Source organism: Anomaloglossus baeobatrachus, chromosome 1, assembly GCF_048569485.1.
Source record: "Anomaloglossus baeobatrachus isolate aAnoBae1 chromosome 1, aAnoBae1.hap1, whole genome shotgun sequence".
NCBI classification, from domain to species: domain Eukaryota; kingdom Metazoa; phylum Chordata; class Amphibia; order Anura; family Aromobatidae; genus Anomaloglossus; species Anomaloglossus baeobatrachus.
Window position 1 is genome coordinate 895,649,446 of NC_134353.1, and position 22,687 is coordinate 895,672,132.

Consider the following 22,687-nt stretch of genomic DNA (forward strand, 5'->3'; position numbering starts at 1 on the left):
TCGGACCCCCGGTCGCAGGGGATTAAGGCGAGGTGCCTGGATCTGTCAAGAGGACGGTCAGCAGCCTGGTCCTATCTCCAGTCCGGGACCGAAGGCACGGCGGGGTATACGGACCCTAGGTCGAGGAGAAGCTTCAGGCAACCCGACAATTAACCTGCGGAGAGCGGCGCCTTTATGGACTGTTCCCACTAGCTTCAGAATTGAGGCTCTAGCGCAATGAGGGGGATAGGGCCTTCCACATATGCAGCCCACAAGATCTCAAGCATGAGCCCTGATAGCAGGCTCCCACACTTAGCCACAGTGGGGAGCGGGGCCTGGCAAGTTCCAAACTACCAGGCCACTTGAGTAAATCTCAACTTTGTGCCAGGAGGCAGGTCACAGAACACCAGGCAGCACTGCAGGGGATGGGACCCGGACGAGCTCCCCGAGAGAGGCAGCGGCACCTAGAGACTTGGTTAACCCGGTTGTCAGCGTCTGCTTATTGGCTGAGTGAGTACATGAGTGACCCCCCCTGCACTGTGTCCCCGCATCACCATCCAGAGTCCCGGGGCCTACCCCTACCCGTGGAGGGTAATAACACCTTGCTGACCCAATCCAACACCCCGGGTACTCCCAACAACGGCAGCGGCAGTACTCCCAATTACCGCACACCACGGGTGGCATCACGAACTATAACTCCCCTGTAAACATACCCCTTTTACTTTAGAGCGTGGCCCCTGGGCCCCTGAGTCCGGAGATCCTCGAGCCACGAACGGACACTATCCCCGGATATGAGCGGTTCGATCCGCTGTTAGGGCGGCACATCTCTCCTTAGCAGGGGAGGTGACATCACTAGATTGCGCCTGCTGTGTGGAGATTCAGTAAACAGTATACAGAGTTCAGCAGAGCATTGGAGGAAATGAGGCAAAGTATGTAGTGTTGTTTATTTGTTTTTTATTTTAATGATAATTCAGTATTAGTGTAGGGACTACTGTGGGGAACATCATACTTTATGGGGAGTTGTGGGGGCATCAAATTTCTATGGGAGCCAAAATAATTAGTGATGAGTGAGCACAACCATGCTTGGGTGCTCGTTGCTGGTACCGAGCAGTCAGATGCTTGGGTGGGGCATGACTAGTCTACCGAGTAAAATGGAAGTCACTGGAAAACTTGAACATTTTTCAATAAGAGCTTCCGCAAAAGTGCTTGATTTCCCCATTAATTTCCATTACACTCGGGTACTTGAGTCATGTCCTTTCCAACTACTTGTTACGAGCACCGAGCACCCAAGCACGTCATCCAGTATATATTATATAATGGGTATCATGCACGACATTCTTAGATACAGCACATTATAATGTGGGGAATGTGCTGTGTAGTTCTCATATTACCATTCATTACGTTTTTGTATCTTCAGTATCAGTTCAGATTCCGACATGAAGGAAATTGTCCCTTTTAACCATTTGATGCCTGAGGGCAGCGGCTGTCCTGACACACCCAGCTATATGATGCCTTGTGCACAGCCCTCCTTCCAGTGTACGACCTTATAGCCTGTGCGGACATCATCCTCTCCCCGCAGAGCAGATCCCCAGTCACACCAGGTAAGTGTGAAGGTTAGGACAACAGCTGGGGTGTTCATAGGGAATGTACAGTATGTATATCCACCAGTGTGACAAGTCATCATTTATATATTAAGGAAATTACAAAAACTCAACAAACTAAATATAACACAGTACAGATAATGTAATAGATATCTCCTGCAGTCCTATGTAACAGCACCAATAACACAGTTATGTCTCAGTACAGTTGATGAAGTAGATGTTAGATGCACAATAATAAGTCTCTAAGTACTAATCATATCGTAGATGATACTTGCAGTCCTATCAATCATTTTTCAACTGGCTAACACGGTACCAAAACCTTTTTCTTTTAAGTTGCAGTCCTATGTAACACCACAGGTAATACACAATGATAATTCAGTACAGATAATGTACTAAATGTGAACTGCAGTCCTATTTAACAGCACAGGAGACACGCAGAGATAACTCAGCACAGATAACGTAGTAGGTATTACCTGCAGTCCTATGTAACACCACAGTGATAACTCTCTGAGTACAGATAATGTAGTAGATGTGGCCTGCAGTCCTATGTAATACCACAGATAACACAGTGCTATCTCTCTGAGTACAGATAATGTAGTAGATGTGACCTGCAGTCCTATGTAACACCACAGATAACACAGTGGTAAGTCTGTGAGTACAGATAATGTAGTAGATGTCACTTTCAGTCCTATGTAACACCACAGATAACAAAGTGATAACTCTCTGAGTACAGATAATGTAGTTGATGTCACTTGCAGTCCTATGTAACACCACAGATAACAGTGATAATTCTGAATACAGTTAATGAAGTATATGTTACATGCAGTCCTGTGTAAACCGCTCTGATAACACAGTGATAACAGGAATACACATAATGTACTTTAGATGTCCCATTCAGTCTTGTTTCAGCACAGATAACGCAGTGACAACTCTCTGAGTACAGATAATGTAGTAGATGCCACCTGCAGTCCTATGTAACACCATAGATAACACAGTGATAATTCTGAGTACAGTTAATGAAGTAGATATTAAATGCAGTCCCATGTAAACCCCCACGTAACGCAGTGATAACACCAGAGTACGCATAATGTAGATGTGACCTGCAGTCCTATGTAACAGCAAAGTGATAACTCTCTGACATTCTTAAAAAACAATGACTCCTCGGTTGTGTCCTGGACCCTGTGGCAATAGTGATATCACCTGTTTACCTAAATTATGCTATTCTTCAAAAGCCTTGTGAATGCTTCCTTGTGTCACTGGTATTCTGTACACGCCATTTTAGCCTGTCATGTAATATTATGTTATGCCATTCATTATGCTCTGTGATGTGTGACCTGAATGACTGAAATATTGCGTGTCAGATGCAGGTGAGTGACGTATGGCTAGTAATAGTGTGGGAGATACGCCACGGATCAAGAAATACCTTATGCAGGGTGTTGCTGAGTAGCTATTAAGTTAAGAGGATGAGGATTTCACACTTTGTCCTTTAAAAGGTTATTGTGCAGTTGATAGTTGTTGATGTTGAGATGGTTGGGTCATGGGTCACTGCAGTATCAATGCCCACAAGCGTCTTTATACCCCCTTTTAGTGTTCTTTAGAACATGCAAGGAGAATTCTTCTCACCATTAGTGGTCAGACACACAAGGGCATGGGAGGAAGAGATAAAAAAAATTGCATCATAGTTATCTAGAAAGTGGGGGTGAGTGAGAAATCGCTGTTAAGGTGTAGCATGTGAGCTCTGTACTAGGTGAAGGAGATTGTTAAGGATTGCCACATAAGGGGGAAGCGTTTTCTTTCTGTGAAGAGCACATCTTGTGAGGAACAAGGGTTTATCTGCTTAAGAGGAGAGGGTGCCATACCAGAGGAATCTGGAAACTGATGCCCAAGTGTGCAATGGAGAGCTAAGCCAAAGATAGCTGGGGGACTGGTGGTGCCTGTGTGGGGGACTGTGAAGATTTAATAGGGAACAGTAGATCACAAAGTTGCATTTCAGATTTAGAAAATTGCATCATTGTTATCTAGCAAGTGGGGGTGAGGGAGAAATCGTTTTTGAGCTCTGTACTAGGTGAAGGAGATTGTTAAGGATTTCTGTGAGGAGCACATTTTGTGAGTAACAATGATTATCTGCTTAAGAGGATAGAGAATCCCATAACAGAGGAATCTGAAAACTGATGCCCAAGTGTGCAATGTAAAGCTAAGGCTAAGTTCACATTTCCGCTAAAATCTATCAGTCACAATCCGCTGCTCTTGTAAACAGCGGAATCCGTTTAGCGGATTCCGCTGCTCCCATAGACTTGTATGAGCAGCGGATTGTGACTGATGATGCTGCGTTGCACCCTCCGCCCGACTGATCAGTCGTGGAACGACTGACCGCCGGGCGGGAGGAACGCAGCATGTAACGTTTTTTGAGCAGCGAGATCCGTCGGATTTCGCTGCGCATGCTCTCTGGCTCCCTGCACACGTCACCAGCTTTGGTTGGTTACCCGATATTTACCCTGGTTACGGTGCAAGGAGCCAGCGCTAAGCGGTGTAGGCCCGTAACCAAGGTAAATATCGGGTAACCAAGGTAAACATCGGGTGCTTTGCTGTTACCCGATATTTAGGCTGGTTACGTGTGCAGGGAGGCCGACACTTCCCCGCTCGGCCCCGCCCCCTCCCGCACTCCGCACATGTATGTACACACACACACACACACACCTGTCCCCAGCCATGCAGACAAGCACTGCCACTGACACCCTCGTCTGGCCCCGCCCCCCGCTCGGCTCCGCCCCCTCCCGCACTTTGCATGTGCACACACATACATACATACATACATACATACATGCACATACACACACTCACTCACAGATACACTCACCTGTCCCCAGCCATGCAGACCGCAGCACTTCCACTGACATCCTCAGCGCCTGGCCCCGCCCCCCGCTCGGCTCCGCCCCCTCCCGCACTTTGCATGTGCACACACATACATACATACATACATACATACATACATACATGCACATACACACACTCACTCACTCACAGATACACTCACCTGTCCCCAGCCATGCAGACCGCAGCACTTCCACTGACATCCTCAGCGCCTGGCCCCGCCCCCCGCTCGGCTCTGCCCCCGAACTCCGCCCCCGCACACAACGGAATCCGACAAAGAATTCTGTTCTTTGTCATCCGTTGTACAGCGTTGAACAGCGCATCAGTCACATGCGTCAAGCGACGCATGTGACTGATACAAATCAACGGAAATGTGAACTTAGCCTAAGCCAGAGACAGATAACAGACTGGTGGTGCCTGTGTGGGGAACTGTGAAGTTTTAATAGAGAACAGTAGATCACAAGGTTGCATTTCAGATTTAAAAAATTGCATCATTGTTATCTAGCAAGTGGGGGTGAGGGAGAAATCGCTGTTAAGGTGTAGCATTTGAGCTCTGTCCTAGGTGAAGGAGATTGTTAAGGATTTCCACACTAAGGGAAAGCTTTTTCTTTCTCTGAGGAGCACATTTTGTGAGGAACAATGATTATCTGCTTAAGAGGATAGAGGATCCCATAACAGAGAAATCTAAAAATTGATGCCCAAGTGGGTAATGGAGAGCTAAGCCAGAGACAGCTAACAGACTGGTGGTGCCTGTGTGTGGAACTGTGAAGTTTTAATAGGGAATAGTAGACCACAAGGTTGCATTGCAGGTCAAAAATTTGCATCGTAGTTATCTAGCAAGTGGGGGTGAGTGAGAAATCGCTCTTAAGGTGTAGCATGTGAGCTCTGTCTTAGGTGAAGGAGATTGTTAAGGATTTCCACACTAGGGAAAGCTTTTTCGTTCTTTGAGGAGCACATCTTGTGAGGAACAAGGATTATCTGCTTAAGAGGAGAGAGGATGCCATACCAGAGGAATCTGGAAACTGATGCCCAAGTGTGCAATGGAGAGCTAAGCCGGAGATAACTATGAGACTGCTGCCTGTGTGGGGAACTGTGAAGTTAATATGGAGACAGAAACCACAATATCATACAAAGCCAGCCATGTTACTGAAGGATAATGCTGCCAAGGAGATGGGTATTATAAGAATGCTTACTATCTGGCGTGCTGCTGAGAAAGTGACCACGAGAGTGTGACAAACTTACAGAGTGATGGAGGGTCCGTTGACTATAGAGACCATGGCTGGGTACTGCACATCTGCTCACAGTTAATTTGAATCTATAGGGAGTTGGATGTGCAGTACCTGGCCACAACCACTATTCCTCTGATGGCGCTGTGCTCTGCAGCTCCACAACTGAGTAGTTATGGCTGGCGGCGGCATCAGGAACACTTGATTAGCGGGCTGTCGGGACGTCAGTTTTCAGCTTCCTCTTGTATGGCATCCTTGGCCCTCAGAAGATGTGCTCTATATAAAAAAGAGAAACTTCCTCCTAATGTGGTAATCCTTAACAATCTCCTTCACCTAGTACAGAGCTCACATGCTACACCTTAACAATGATTTCTCACTCACCCCCACTTGCTAGATAACTGTGATGCTAATTTTTACGTGCCAAGGAGATGGGTATTATAAGAATTTTTACGATCTGCCATGCTGCTGAGAAAGTGACTACGAGACTGTTGCAAGCTTACAGACTGATGGAGGGTCCATTGACTATAGAGGCCACCACTGGGGACTGCACGTCTGCTCCCTGTTAATTTGAATCTATAGGGGCTAGATGAGCAGTACCTATTATTATATTATTCTGTTGATGGGGCTGTGCTGTGCAACTCCCCAACTGAGTAGTTCTGGCTGGCGGTGGCATTGGGAATAGCTGATCAGCGGGGGTGCCAGGTGTCACACCCCAACCGATCAGACACTGGTGGCCTATCATAAGGATAGGTCATCCATACTAAAGTACCAGACAACCCCTTTAAATCTGCACCACAATTATAAAGAAAACTCTGGAAAAAATCCGCATGTAAGTTGTTTATTAATTAATATTTTAGTTTTCTAAAAGTTTTTTTTTCTATAGGAACCTCAGGGTTGGGCATTGTGATTTTACATATGTTACTTTCTGCAGCAATTTTCCTCATTGATGCCTATGGGGTAATGTTTTCACAAATAGGTGATAGATCAAGAATGCTGCTGTTTGCTAGGAAGTCCTGAGGAATGATTTTTCATACAGAGAGAAAAAATGTCAAAACTTGGCTCACGTGGTTGACCTTCAGCCCCTGCAGCACTGACCTGGATTTGCTCTCGATAATGTAGTGTATGCACTTTTACTGCTGGAGGGGCTGAACTCCGAATATCGTAAGCAAGCATATAAAGTTACATGTTTCAAAGAAATTCTCTCCAGCTGGAGATTAAAGGGAAACTGTCATCAGGTTTTTGACAATCTTAAAACGTCAAAATGTATTCACAGAGTTTCTGATTCCAATAATGTGTCACCTACTGGGATGCTTGCTGTAGTTTTGATATTAACACTATACTTATATTTTAATAACATCTCTATTTTATCAGAAGGAAATTATCATTAGAGGACTAGTAAATCTGATGCCAGATAGTCTGCTATATTCATATGCTCTATATAACCCTGCCCCATCACTGATTGACAGCTTCCTATGTACACTGTGTATAGGCAGAAAGCTGCCGATCAGTGGTGTGGGTTATACAGAGCTCAGCATTCAGAGAACTGTTAGATCATAACTGTAATTTTATCAAACCTGTAGCAAGCAGCCCAGTAAGAGACAAATTGTTGAAACTATGGTCTCTGTCTCTATATTATGCTGCTCTCAGATGGGGTAGTAAAAACCCTTCAAGACTGTGAAGAAGTCAAGAGAATATATCAGATGCTGGGACTAGAGGACACGAAGAGAACATTAAAGAAGCACCCCCATCCACGTTTTTATCCTCTAAAAATGTTGCAATCTTCACATTATATAGTACTTTTTACTTACAAATGCTCATTTTGCCTTTCTACCCATTTAATTCTTTTCTCTACATTGTGTAGAAACAGGAAGTCTCTTGTCTCTGCATAAGTCATTCTCCTGTTCAATTCCTGACCCAGCTGCTCAACTCCACCCACCTGCCAGGGATTTTGCACTGATGAGTCATGCAGTTAAAAAGAGACTTCCTGTTTCTACATAGAGCTAAGAAGGATTCAGCTAGTCTGTTTTTAATCACGTGATGTCATAGATCTAATAGAAAAGAGAAGAATTAACTGTATAGATGAGCAAAATAAGAAATTGTCACACAGTACACAGCACTATATAATACGATGATGGCAATATATTAAGAGCATACACATTTTGGTAGAAGTGCTTCTTTAATTAAAAAAAAATCTGGCAAGGGGCTTCTAAACGGGAAGTCTACTTTGGAGAAACTTTGCATAAATCACTTTTATGAATATATTCAACTGGTATGGCAAGTTTTATATAATTAAAATATAATATATAATTGATCAAGAAAAGTTAAGCTTGATGGACAGATGTTTTTTTTAATCTATGTAACTATGTTATCATGGATAATGGCTTGGAATCATCTTAGGCAGTTTTTAACCCATCCATATGTGAATACAAAGAAGATATATCGAGGACATCGGTGCTTAACTTTCCTTTTTTCTTTCAGAAATGTCCAGTGTAGATGCAGAAGTTGAGGCTCCACCAGCTTCCGAGGCTGAAGCTACGTCCACTGAGAAGGAAGTATCAGTGGAGACCGATGCCCCTGCAGAAGACAGTAAATCTACACCTACAGAAAATGAAAATGTAGCTGAATCAGAGGTCACTGTGGCTGCAAATACAGAGAGTGAGGCTCCAGCAGTAGACACTGAAGCTCAATCTGTGGCTGAAGAGCCTCCATCGGTAGAAAGTGAGGCCCCACCCAAAGAGGATGAGGCTCCACCAGTGGCTGATGAGGCTCCACCAGTGGCTGATGAGGCTCCTCCAGCGGCTGAAGAGGCTGCTAGTATAGAGAGTGAAGCTCCCCCAGTAGACAGTGAAGCTTCATCTGTGGAGAATGAGGCTCCATCCAAGGACTCTGAGGTTCCTGCTGTGGAAAATGAGGCTGCATCAGTGGCCGCTGAGGCTCCTTCTGCAGATGCTGAGGCTCCAGCTGCAGAAAGTGAGGCTCCATCCGTGTCAGCTGAGGCATCATCCACAGAAAGTGATCCTCCAGCCGAAGAGAAGGATGCTCCATCAGAGGCCGTTGAGGCTGCAGTCACAGAGACCGATGCCCCATCAGCAGAAAATGATGCGCCAGTAGTAGACAATGAAGTACAATCACCTGGTAAGTATGACGTACAAGGGTGTGATGAGAAACCATGCGCTTGTCTTCTCATGTGACCTGAAGAATTGATGAGTTGTCCTATTAAAGAGGTTCTTCACTTTCAACAATCCATGATTGTTGGAAAGCTCCCTTTAATCATAAAGTCCACTATAAATTATTGTTCTGCTTCTCTGCAGTTGAAACACAGGAGAAATGAAAAAATACACATTGTTAATTTAATTGAATTTAATTTAATGGATTGTCTGTGTAATATGACAGGACAGGTCCTCCAGAGTGAGAGTCATTCTTTGTAATCACTCCCGATTCAGACCAGTGAGCTTCTGAATGTTAGACCTGCCCTCAGAATTCATAGTTGGGTGTACAAAACTAAGCTTTAATAAGTTGCCAAACTGAAACCCCTCCCCCCTTAAATGGAGCAAATTATGTTTTTAACCCCAGGTTACAATAGAGTGAGCTAATGGATTATTTTCTATGCATGAGTCCCCATATGACATAGTGATTCTTTCTTTTTTCTTGTATTCTATCCAGATGCAAAGGTTGAGTCTTCTGAAGAACCAGCCAAGGTCGTACCAAGTTCTGAGAATGAAGGTAGTGTTTTGTTGTGTTTTTTTTTTTTTGGGGGGGGGGGCAGGATATTGAATTAATTGGGAAGTTCAGAATAATGAATGCCCATTTCTTATTTTCTTAGAACCAGTGGGTGATGCTCCATCCAGTGAAGCGCCACAGGAGGCGGCAGAGAGTCAGTGATCAGGTAATCAATAAGATATAATCTTAGGACCTCATTGATGTATTCATTGATCCCATCCATTGTATGAGTAATAAAGGATCTTTTGGTCCATGCACTCAAGTTGTCATGATAGTAGTTCTTAACTTAAGATTGACATCCCAATCTTTTGGAATGCAGTCAATCCTCAAGAGGTGTTTGCAGTGATTTATTGCTTTCCAAATATGTCCAAATTGTAAAATACCAAGCCTTCACTAAAAGTCGACAGGGTCGATGAAAATTAACCTGTCCTGCTTCCACCGATCTCCGTCAGCCCCATAGACATTGAATGGGGCTGCTTCACCACCACTCAATCTAAAGAGGATCTGTCATCAACGTTAGACCGGACAACGGAATACATGGTTGGATAGGTTTGTAAAAACAAGATAATGGATATATGTATGGCCCAAAGTTCTACTGAAGTTTAGGGAATCCAGAATAAATAGGTTGCAAGGCTCAAGGCCCTGTCACACACAGAGATAAATTTGCGGCAGATCTGTGGTTGCAGTGAAATTGTGGACAATCAGTGCCAGGTTTGTGGCTGTGTACAAATGGAACAATATGTCCATGATTTCACTACAACCACAGATCTGCCAAAGATTTATCTCTGTGTGTGACGGGGCCTTTAGTGTGGCATGAGTCACCAGTAGAAGTGTTACTCACTATGTTCCTGCATGCACATAGCATCACGCTTGTCAGGACCTGCACCTGCTTACTAGAGCATGAAGTGACGTGAAACATAGAGCGGGGTAAAGTATGACATTGGTTACTGTGTTCCCTCATGTGCATTATATTGTGCTTGTGACGTGAGTCTGCTCACTGGATTGTCTTGTTGAAATGTCCACCATTGGTTCATCTTCAACATCCTGGTAGATGGCAGAAGATTATCAATTTTTATCTGTACATTTGTCCATTCATCATTCCTTCAATTATATGAAGTCTGCAAGTGCCGTATGATGAAAAACAGGCCTACACCATGATGTTCCCACAACCAAACTTTTTTATGGGTATAATGTTTTTGGGGTGATATGAAGTGCATTTTGCCCTCCAAACATGGTGTACATTATGGCATCCAAAGAGTCAATTTTGGTGTCATCTAACCAGACTATATTCACCCAGTATTTCACAGCCTTGTCTAAATGTTGTTGAACAAACTTTAAAACGCTTGAACATGCTATTTGTTCAGCAATAGAGCCTTGCATGGTGAGCGTGCATACAGGCCATGGAGGGGTAGTGCATTACTTACTGTTTTCTTTGAAACAATTGTACCTGCTGATTCCAGGTCTTTCTATAGCTCTCAATAGGTGGTTCTTGGCTCTTGGACAACGCTTCTGATAATTCTTTTCACTCCTCTGTCTGAAATCTTGCTGGGAGCACCTAGTCGTGGCCAGTATGTGGTGAAAAGATGGTTTTTCCACTTCTGGATTATGGCCCCAACCGTGCTCACAGGAATCTTCAGTAGTTTAGCAATTCTTCTGTAACCAATGCCATCAGTTTGTGTCACAGCAATAAAGTTTTGATGGTTTTGACACAGCTCACTGTTTTTACCCATCATGAGATGTTTCTTGCGTGGCACCTTGGTAATGAGACACCATCAATTGAAGCAGCCAATATTTTTTACTAAGTGGCAGAATAACTTTCTAATTCCTGTTAGATTTCAGCTGGAGTCATAGCTTTTCATGGCTTTTTCAACCTTTATTTCTTAATGTGATCAATACTTTTTCCCTGTGGCATTTCTCATTATTACACATAACTTACTTTATGGACATCTATGGTTTAATTTCTTAGCCTGTGTTGCTTTTTGAATTGTATCCAACATTTGTTGAGAATTTCATGTCTAAAGCACCTTTAGAATATATATACTTCGAAAATTTGATCTGAAGTTTCTGAAGACATGTTCTAGTAATTGGTAGTAATCGTTTTTATCAGACTACTGGCAGCGGCCACTAGGCAGCTGTGATCTTCAAAGCTAACAACTGCTAATCTGTGGGGGTGGTGGACCACCATTCATCTAGGGAGAGGTCATCAACATTAAAGTGGTGGAAAACTCTTAAGCTTGTTCTGTCTATGACCCATTAAAAACAATGATTTTAGGAAGAGCGCTGGATGACTTATACTATTCTAATGTTACAGGTACTTCTCTGGGTGACAATATTAAAGCTGGAATTGAGTTCTCGAAAATCTTCTGTGGACCACAAAGTCTTTCATTTCAGACCAAAATTGGAGAAGAAAACTTTTTGGATGAACATCGGATGTCCATTGGCCGAGCCGTCCTCCTGAATAGTGGTCTTGTTACATGGCGTCTCAGCAGCCGCTTATGATTTCCATATGGTCCTTCTCTTGGACTATACTCTCCTTCTTTTTGTGTCAGGTGTAAGATCTGCCTTTTTCTTTTAACTCAAACTTTTTGAAATAAAACTCAGGAATTTCTCTCTCAAATTATAATCAAGTAATCAGTTCAGTTTGACTACAAGAAACCTATTGGATTAACGAGGATGTCCAGCATTAGAGAAACATGGCTGCTCTTTCCAAAAAACATCCACCACGTGTGTGTGGTATTACAGCTCAACCCTCCCTCTGACAAAACTGAGCTTCAATACCACACACAACCTGTAGACATGTGTGGCACTGTTTTAGAATTAAAGTAGAAATGTTTTTCTAATCCTAAACACTCCCTTTAAATCCTCAGGTCAGTCATCATAAAATGACTGTTCAAACGGAGCATATATACTTGGTGCACCTTTGAGGTGGCCGGTCAGTTTAGTGTACCCTCCCATCTGCTTGTTCTTTATCTATCTCATCCTCGGGCTCTAATATAGCCAGAGCTGTCAATCAATGAAAATGAGGGAGGAGATAGATGGAAAACAAGTAGCTGTGAAGGTGCACTGTACTGCTTGGTCACGCCAACGGTGCACCAAGTCACTGTGCTTGGTTTGCACAGTCATTTTGTGCTGTCAGACTCCCTTGAAGGCTTCAGCTCCACTGTGTTATATTGTCACGATACTTCACAGTACATGTTTGTATGCGATATGGGAGCCATCTTCAGTGTGACTTGAGGGAGGGGAATTTATTATGTATTCTGAAATAAATTAAAATTATCCACCATGAGCCCATGTCATGCTTTACCATAGACTTACGTCAGATACAGTATCTTAATTAGTCTTAGGGCGGCTTTGCACGTTGCGACATCGCAAGCCGATGCTGCGATGTCGCACGCGATAGTCCCCGCCCCCGTCGCAGGTACGATATCGTGTGATAGCTGGCGTAGCGAACATTATCGCGACGCCAGCTTCACATGCACTCACCTGCCCTGCGACCGTCGCTCTGGCCGGCGACCCGCCTCCTTCCTAAGGGGGCGGATCGTGCGCCGTCATAGCGACGTCACACGGCAGGCGGCCAATAGCGGCGGAGGGGCGGAGATGAGCAGGATGTAAACATCCCGCCCACCTCCTTCCTTCCGCATATCCTACGGAAGCCGCGGTGACGCCGGTTGGAGATGTTCCTCGCTTCTGCGACTTCACACACAGCGATGTGTGCTGCCGCAGGAGCGAGGAACAACTTCGGACCGTCGCGTCAGCGTAATTATAGATTACGCCGATGCTGCACCGATGATACGATTACGACGATTTTGCGCTCGTTAATCGTATCATCTAGGCTTTACACACTACGATGTCACATGCGATGCCGGATGTGCGACACTTTCAATTTGACCCCACCGACATCGCACCTGCGATGTCGTAGTGTGCAAAGCCTGCCTTATTGTGCCTGGGCCGGAATGTACACACAGGCCTCCTTCACATGGCAGTATTTTGCAACACTTTTTGTAAGCCTAAAACAGGATAAGTGGATCCATAATATGAGGGAGCTGAAAAGTTTATCACCAGTTCAAACAAGCGTATGCTACATTCAGGTGCCATCTGTTTTCAGAACAGACAAAACATGGGCCAATGTGCGTCTGTAAAAGGTGGTAGCCCCCCCCTCCACACCCCACACCCAACACCCAACACCTTTTTCATTCTTTTTGTCTGTGTTGTGAAGATCATGTGTTTTAGGTACCATGTATGAGGTTAATGTTTTTGATATAACTACTGCTGTTTGTGAAGTGCTGTTCCCCAATGTAGTAGAGCGAGACCATGTAGCTGCCAGCGCCACCTAGTTATCAAGCATGTGCATCGGTAGATTAGATGTTAGGGAACTGTGAGGTAACCTCTTAAAGGTCCAGAGCCTATAGCTCACCCTGGCAGGCTCAGGAAAGTCATTCGAATAAACTGCCGTCGGGGCCTAAAAGCGAACAACTGTGAGAAGAAGAGTGACAGAATGGAGACACAGGTGCCTGGCAGCTTGTAGACTAGATCCAAGATAGTGGGTCGAGTGAGAGTACCCCAAAATACAGTAACCGCAGAACCGTCAGGAGTGAGGCCATGTCTGTCAAAGCGGTGAAATGAATAAACTGTTCAAGTTTGGTTTGCCAAGAGATCTCTGGTGGCACGTGTTTGACTACTGCATCTATAGTGGGGTCCGGCACTGATGGACACCCACCTGAAGAAATTAGTAAGTGTCGCACATCCTGCCCGAAGTGACACACACACACACACACACATACACACTGACTCTCTCTGGCGAACGAGTGCGGAGCCCCAGTGGCCCGGCATCCGTACCCTTCGTACCATCCTTCAAGTAGAGTGCAAGCAGTGATCTGCCTGGCACAATCCTTCAAGTAGGGCTGTGGGGAAGACACCTTTGCTGAAAAGACAACTGGCCGTTATAACAAAGATAGTAGAACATGGCTTGGGAATGACCACGAGACCCACACATTGTGAGTGGTACAGAGGAAAAAGAGCGCAAAGCTGTACCCTGTATACTCGAAAGCTGGGGATTTAGATACAACCCATGTTGAGTGGTGTCCACCTCCCACAAATGCACCAGCGGGGAAGACCACTTTTCCCAATTAGCTGATGGGGAATAGGCAGTGGCCTTGAAGAAACAGACAGAGAAACCAGAAGAAGACTCACTCTAGAGGGTGCAGTTCAGAAGATGGAGACTCCCTCAACTGCGCAGGCCAACCCCATTTCTGTACTTGATGCAGAGGAGAATGAACAGTGACAGGACTCTCGAGCCTTTTCTTGCTGGAGACGGATGCTGGTATGGGTTATGTGCCGGTACCAGCCGTCATAGCTGGCAGGACTGGGTCACCCAGCTGGCCGTGGAACCCAAAGAGGGGCAATCTGGGGGTTTATGGGTGTGACAGAGGTCCTCCAGGGAGCAGGATCCATGGCATCAGCTGACGTCCGCAGCGTATCTGGCCTCACCAGCCCATGCAGCGGCCAGGATGGCGGCTCCCAAACAGCCCTTCAGCCGAGGGGAGCATTTCCGCCAGTTACGGCAGTCGTGGGTGGACAAGAAACCTTGAAACCAAGACACAACTCTAGCCCCAGAGCTACTCCCAGAAGTGCAGTCAACACCAGCCATGGTGATAGTGAGTTCACCACCAGCGAAGAAACCGCAGCCCCAATAACCTCCACTGGAGGAGCCTCCGGACCTGAAACTCACTGAGGCGAAGTGGGTAGCCCTCGTAATCCAAGGGAAAAAGAAGTATGAGGCTTGAGTCTATACCCAGCTGACGCTCTCCGGCGTCGGCGACTGAAAGACCTAAAGGATGATCTGTTACCTAGATCAAAGCAAGGCTACAGTTTTATCCAGGAGGAGGGGACTGGCGCGAAGCTTTACGTTAATTACCATGTCGTCGTGCAAGGGTCCCGCTTTTACCTGGGGAGACAGTGTCCGCTTCATAAAGAAGGACATACATCGGGGGTGGTACACTGTGGTGGTGGATCATGTCCTAGCGGAGAGAGCTTTCTGGGAGGTGCCAGCAATGCGATTGCCTTCTGATGTGGCTAACCCTGCACAACAGCCATCCTAGTGGAGAGACAGAGGACATCTTCCCAGGAGTTGCACTGGAGCCCTGGACCAAAGTGGTGGAGGCAGTGGGTCCCCCGGCAGTGGTGAACATTGCCCAGGAGACCCAATCGGCTGTTTATGTAAAGGTGGTTGAGTTGAAGAGCTCCACAGTCTGAGGATGGGCACGAGTCGTGTGGCATAATCAAATTTCTGGATCTAAAACACCCTCTCAGTTATACTGGTTGCACTAAAGATGCATGGGACTGTTTCGTGTTCTGTGAGGGGGGTGTCAGAAGACCCGGTCCCTGAACTTGGCCAAGAGTGATTGAAGTTTTGTTTTGTTTTTCCCCCTCCAAAGTTACATTGTGCTCTTGTCCCCCTAGGCACCATGAATGAAGTACCAAGCGAATGGCGAAAGGGAAGGGAAACCCTGTGTCTAGGAAAGGGGGAGATAGTGACCCCTGACCGAACCGACTGCTGGTCCCTGGGGTCCCTCACCACCCTAGATTCAGTTTCGCACCTATTCGCTGAGTCGGATACCTGACCCTAGGTGTCCCTATTGCTGAGACCTAAATAGGGAACAGGTGGGATGAGCTCTTCGTCAACCCCACTAAACACTAAAGAAAACACAAGGAGAACACACAGGGGAAATAGTGCATGAACTACTTATCCACAGATGACTCAAGTAGAAGCTCAGCAAAGTTTCAGCAACAATACTACAGATGAGTGCAAGCCATCTGCTTACATCCAGAGCTTGAATGAACTGAATATCACCAGCATAAGTCCAGGGAAAATGAGAGTATTTAAACCCAAGGGGAAATACAGATGATTAGCAGCTGAAGGGAAAATTGCTCCACTGGGTCTTAAAGGGAAAAGCATGAAAACCCAGCAAAGGAGCTACCTAGTACACTGAATACTGACAGCAGGAACAATAGAAAGTCAGGGAGCATTTTGCGCAGCTAAACGCTGTGACCTTCTATTGCCAGACACTACAGTACTGTCTGACACCTGTGATAGCTCCCCTATGCTGGAATGCGTAACCTTTGGGCAGGTGTCAAACCTGCTTCCACTTGTGATGCCCCTGGACTAGTAAGGTCGTCACAGGGTACTGCACGCTCTTTATCTCCCAGTGTAGGACTCAACCCCCCATGGTTCTGTGTCCCACCTTGCAGTACTGCCTCCAATAGCATACACAAATCCTAGTGACATCTCGCACCCCACCCTGTCAGGCACACCAGTGGGCTGCTAAGCTGGAAAAGAGGTGCCCACCTAGGGGTCAGGCAGGGAAGTGGGAGGTGACAAGTCAGTCTGTGGTAGCCCTCCAGCAGTGTGGAGCTCGAGGAAGCTTGTAGTTGAAGCTCCCAGGGGAGAAGTGGACTAGGTTGCAAACGGTGGTCTGGACCCGGAGGAGACCCGATCGCGGGATATTGGGACTGGGTGCCAGGCTGAGTCTAGGAGGACAATCAGCAGCTGCAGTACAATAGCTGGGCTGGGGCCGAATGCACGTCGGGGTACTGGATCCTAGGTCGTGGAGAGGCTTAAAGCAACCCGGCAATTAACCTGCGGAGGACAGGGCCTTTACAGACTGTTCCCACCAAGCTCAGAGATCGGGGGCACTACCGCAACGAGGGGGATAGGGCTTTCCAAGCAAAGCAGCCCACTGAAATCCCAAGTGTGTGCCCCTGAGAGCAAGCTCCTCTGCTACCCATAGCAGGGAGCGGGGCCCAGACAGATCGAAGCTTACGGGGTATTTGAACACTACTAAATTACTATGCACAGAGGCAGGATCCGGACTATCAGGCAGTGCTGCAGGGGAATGGGACCCGGACGAGCTTCCCCCAAGAGGGCAGCGGCATCCAGAGACTTAGTTTACAACGTTGTCAGCGTATTTCTGAGTGAGTACCTGACTAGCCCCTGCTACTAGTGTGACGCCCTGGACTAGTCTCATCGTCTCAGGTAGTCACACACAACAACACCCCCCCTCCCGATTAGGGAACATCAGTCAAACTAAAAACCTTGTCACCACCCTCCAGGTTTGATGTCTACACCAGGGGGGCGGAGCCAGGAGGTGAGAGGAGGAGAAGAGTCAAGGACAAGTGCAGAGTAGTCTAGAGGAGGTGGAGGGCAGTCAAGTTCACGGGCAGTCCTGTGTCCAGGCCTGCCAGGAGACTACCAGGTGGCTGGGTCGGAGCCCAGTCGCTATTGGCAAGGAGGCAGACGGTGGTGCCCGCCTGCAGGAGCTGGGATTACAGCCGGTGGAACCGTAAGGACCGGGATCGGGCGGTGGCCCACCGGTACCGAACCGGGGAACCGATTGGAAACCAGAGCACCAGGAGGGGTACTCAGACCCAGTACAAAGCTCTGAACCGACAGGGCCGAGTCAAATCAACTGATTGCGGACTGGACTTAAGGACCTATTCCACACAAGCCCCGTTAGAAGACAACAGCCCAACCATACAGGGTAAAGCCACCGCCAAAGCATAGAGACCCAAAGGGACAGCGTCTGCGGGCAAACAGGCTCCTACGACATATACAAGTCGGGGAGAGGACTACCGGTGTCTAGGCATAGGAGTCAAAAGGCGGAAACCACCAACCTATACCGGGAGAAGCTGCAGCCGGCTGCGGGCCCCATTCATCACTCCGTTTGGTTTACCAGAGACTCCAGTGTGTTGTGTCAGAGTGAGTACAACAGTACCATCAGGCACCGCACCGAAACACTTCACCCTGCACCCCAGCCCTCGCCAACTGGGCCCCGGGACCAACACCCCCTACCCACGGAGGGGGGTCAACACCTAGCTGCGCCATTACACCGCTCCCGGGAGCCCCCATACCTTCACCGCAGCGGTGGTGTCTACAATCACCACAACCCGTGGGTGGTGTCATGAACTTACATCCCAAACCACCGCGGCCCCGGCCGTGGAACTCCTCACCCAAGCCCCCGCGTGTAGCGCCAACTCCCTTGCAGAGCGACGTGACCCCCGGGTCCGTGAGAGGCTCAAGTCACCACCGGCAGTAAGAGCACGGATCCAAGCGGCTCGGCGGTTGCAGCCGAGCCCACGGGGCGGTACACATCGACTCTTCTGGCGTCACGAACAGGATAGAACCGTCCACTTACCTGTGGAAGTGTGCCTTGAGATCATCGCCAGCGGCGTCCCGCTGAAAAATTGGAGAATCCGCCATCTTGGGCGCGAAAAGTTCCCGCCCGAGCCGTCTTCCCTGAACAGAAAAGGCGCGAAAGTGAAGCCCCACCCCCCGAGAGCGGAGCGGAGCAAAAAGCAAGTGAAGTGCTCGGAAAACACCAAGTGGGACAGAAAGAAAATGTCCGCGCCTACCGGAGACGGCGAAGGGGCGTCAGCCGCAGGAGTGGCGGCGCCCGAAGATGGAAATACGATAGCCCCCGCTCCGGTTGCACGAGCGGAGGAGGCCGCGGGTCCGGCAGTCGCCCAGGTAATGCCGATCTCTCTGCCCTACATGCCCGGCGCTGCCTGGTTACCCCAGTACGGTGGGAAGCCTGACACGTTACAGGCGTTCCGAAAAAAGATATGTTCGGTTCTCGATCTGTATGCCATGACCGGCAGACAGCGTGCGGTGGTAGTGCTGGGGCAGCTGACCGGTGCGGCCGAGCATGAGACGAAGACCTGGGCCGACGCGGACCAGGCCTCGGTGACCACCATCTTTGAAAAGCTCCAGACCGCTTTTGAGACCCGCACCGCAGCCGAGCTACGAATGCAGTTCTACCACTGTCGGCAGCGACCCGCAGACAGTATCAGAGACTATGCCCTGCTCCTACAGACAGCCCTCCGAACCCTGAAGCGGGTGGATACCATCAACGAGGCCGACAGCAATAAAATGTTGGTCGAACAGTTTCTGCGGGGACTGGGGTCCGCTGAAGATCGCAAGCAGCTGCGGTTGTGGGCCCTGGAGCACCCTGAGCTGGACTTTGCGGTACTGAAAGAACGGGCCATAAAGGTCCTGCAACCCCTTGACATTGGTGCCCCTGACGCGGCCCCTTGGCTGGCCGAATCGGCTCCCGTCTCGGTAGCGCTCCCGCTCCTGGCCCTGCCGGCTCCTGCAGTACCCGCCGGGGCGAGAGACGAGCTGACCAAAAAAAGTACAGCACATGAGCGAGGACCTCGCCCGGGTGATCGCCGCACTCAAGCTCCCGCCGAGAGTCAAGCCTCCGTAAATGATCCAGCTCGCCGACAGTCCTAAGGATGTCCCTTGGATGCAGCAGATGAAGAACACCGACCCGCGGTATGGGCCACCTGTGTGCTACAGGTGCAACAAGCCTGGCCATTACTCTAGGCGATGCCTGTTAAACGAGCAACCCCTGAGGCCAAGGTCCAATCTTCAGGAGTAGACCCCCATGGCCCGGCTGATTGGAGAGACCGGTTTGTAGGAGGCCGCCCCATCATCTCGCTGGCAGTGGACGGCGTCCCGACCATGGCCCTGTTGGACACTGGATCGCAGGTAACCACTATGCCTTATTCCTTGTACCAGCGATATTGGGCCGATAGTGAACTTGCCCCTCCCGATGATAGCATGACCGTCATTGCGGCCAATGGGCTTCCTATAACCCAAGTGGGACGGACACAGCTGAAACGCCAAGGGATGATTGTGGTGCTGAATGAGTCCAGTGACCGTAACCCATAAGTGGTCCTAGGGACCAATGTGATTGAGCACTGTATGGGAGAAGTGTTGAGCTTGTTGCAGCAACTGTCTGCCACTGCAGGAGGAGGTCGGCAGAGGGCCCTACAGCGTGAAATCCGGGCCCTCCTGCACCGGCAACAAGTGAACCTGACGGGGAGAGAGATTGGTTGAGTGCGGGTGATGGACGCAGCCCCTTTGGTGGTCCCGCCAAGGAGCGAAATGATGATTTGGTGTAGGACAGCAGTAGGCCCACAGGGACGGGATTACCCGGCGTTGGTGGAACCCTCGCCTTCGGAGCACTGGCCCACAGTAATGGTAGCCAGAGGGGTGATTGACGTCAAGAAGGGGAGAGCGCCTGTGAGAGTGCTGAACTGTGGGGAGGAAGAGGTTATGCTCCCCCGCTACGCCACCATAGCTAAGCTGTTTACCATAGTCCCCCATGCCATCCATGAGACCACCCCCACTACCCCTACACACAACTTGAGCAATGACACCCCATCTACGCCACTGTATGTGTGGTGTCGGGAGTTACATGTCGGCACTGAGTCTACCCCGGTACACTGCAAAGACGGGGTATACAGGGTAGTACAGGAGTATGAGCAGGTTTTCAGAAAACACCCTCTACAGTTAGGTCCAGAAATATTTGGACAGTGACACAAGTTTTGTTATTTTAGCTGTTTACAAAAACATGTTCAGAAATACAATTATATATATAATATGGGCTGAAAGTGCACACTCCCAGCTGCAATATGAGAGTTTTCACATCCAAATCGGAGAAAGGGTTTAGGAATCATAGCTCTGTAATGCATAGCCTCCTCTTTTTAAAGGGACCAAAAGTAATTGGACAAGGGACTCTAAGGGCTGCAATTAACTCTGAAGGCGTCTCCCTCGTTAACCTGTAATCAATGAAGTAGTTAAAAGGTCTGGGGTTGATTACAGGTGTGTGGTTTTGCATTTGGAAGCTGTTGCTCTGACCAGACAACATGCGGTCTAAGGAACTCTCAATTGAGGTGAAGCAGAACATCCTGAGGATGAAAAAAAAGAAAAAATCCATCAGAGAGATAGCAGACATGCTTGGAGTAGCAAAATCAACAGTCGGGTACATTCTGAGAAAAAAGGAATTGACTGGTGAGCTTGGGAACTCAAAAAGGCCTGGGCGTCCACGGATGACAACAGTGGTGGATGATCGCCGCATACTTTCTTTGGTGAAAAAGAACCCGTTCACAACATCAACTGAAGTCCAGAACACTCTCAGTGAAGTAGGTGTATCTGTCTCTAAGTCAACAGTAAAGAGAAGACTCCATGAAAGTAAATACAAAGGGTTCACATCTAGATGCAAACCATTCATCAATTCCAAAAATAGACAGGCCAGAGTTAAATTTGCCGAAAAACACCTCATGAAGCCAGCTCAGTTCTGGAAAAGTATTCTATGGACAGATGAGACAAAGATCAACCTGTACCAGAATGATGGGAAGAAAAAAGTTTGGAGAAGAAAGGGAACGGCACATGATCCAAGGCACACCACATCCTCTGTAAAACATGGTGGAGGCAACGTGATGGCATGGGCATGCATGGCTTTCAATGGCACTGGGTCACTTGTGTTTATTGATGACATAACAGCAGACAAGAGTAGCCGGATGAATTCTGAAGTGTACCGGGATATACTTTCAGCCCAGATTCAGCCAAATGCCGCAAAGTTGATCGGACGGCGCTTCATAGTACAGATGGACAATGACCCCAAGCATACAGCCAAAGCTACCCAGGAGTTCATGAGTGCAAAAAAGTGGAACATTCTGCAATGGCCAAGTCAATCACCAGATCTTAACCCAATTGAGCATGCATTTCACTTGCTCAAATCCAGACTTAAGACGGAAAGACCCACAAACAAGCAAGACCTGAAGGCTGCGTCTGTAAAGGCCTGGCAAAACATTAAGAAGGAGAAAACCCAGCGTTTGGTGATGTCCATGGGTTCCAGACTTAAGGCAGTGATTGCCTCCAAAGGATTCGCAACAAAATATTGAAAATAAAAATATTTTGTTTGGGTTTGGTTTATTTGTCCAATTACTTTTGACCTCCTAAAATGTGGAGTGTTTGTAAAGAAATGTGTACAATTCCTACAATTTCTATCAGATATTTTTGTTCAAACCTTCAAATTAAACGTTACAATCTGCACTTGAATTCTGTTGTAGAGGTTTCATTTCAAATCCAATGTGGTGGCATGCAGAGCCCAACTCGCGAAAATTGTGTCACTGTCCAGATATTTCTGGACCTAACTGTACATTTCGGGAGGATTAAGGGGGCTCAACACCATATCCCCACAGGCACACATCCATCCATTAAAGAAAGGTATAGGTCGATACCACCAGCACATTATCAATGCGCCAAAGACATGTTGAGGAACATGAAGGACGCAGGGGTCATCTGGGATAGTTGTAGTCCCTGGGCAGATCCATTGGTGCTAGTAAAGAAGAAAGATGGTACCATGAGAATGTGTGTGGATTACCGGAAGATCAATCAGATAACGCACAAAGATGCCTACCCTCTCCCCCGCATTGAAGAGTCGC

The 22,687-nt window shown here is 47.7% G+C and overlaps 1 protein-coding gene across 1 annotated transcript; it reads left to right on the plus strand.

The window, feature by feature from the left end:
• Window positions 1-1,528: 1,528 nt before the first annotated feature.
• On the plus strand, window positions 1,529-12,671 carry LOC142301888 (uncharacterized). Its single transcript, XM_075342926.1, has 5 exons — window positions 1,529-1,580; window positions 8,156-8,812; window positions 9,341-9,400; window positions 9,501-9,563; window positions 11,709-12,671. The coding sequence occupies exons 2-4, from the start codon at window positions 8,158-8,160 to the stop codon at window positions 9,557-9,559; spliced, it is 774 nt and encodes a 257-aa protein (XP_075199041.1). The 5' UTR covers window positions 1,529-1,580; window positions 8,156-8,157; the 3' UTR covers window positions 9,560-9,563; window positions 11,709-12,671.
• Window positions 12,672-22,687: the final 10,016 nt, after the last annotated feature.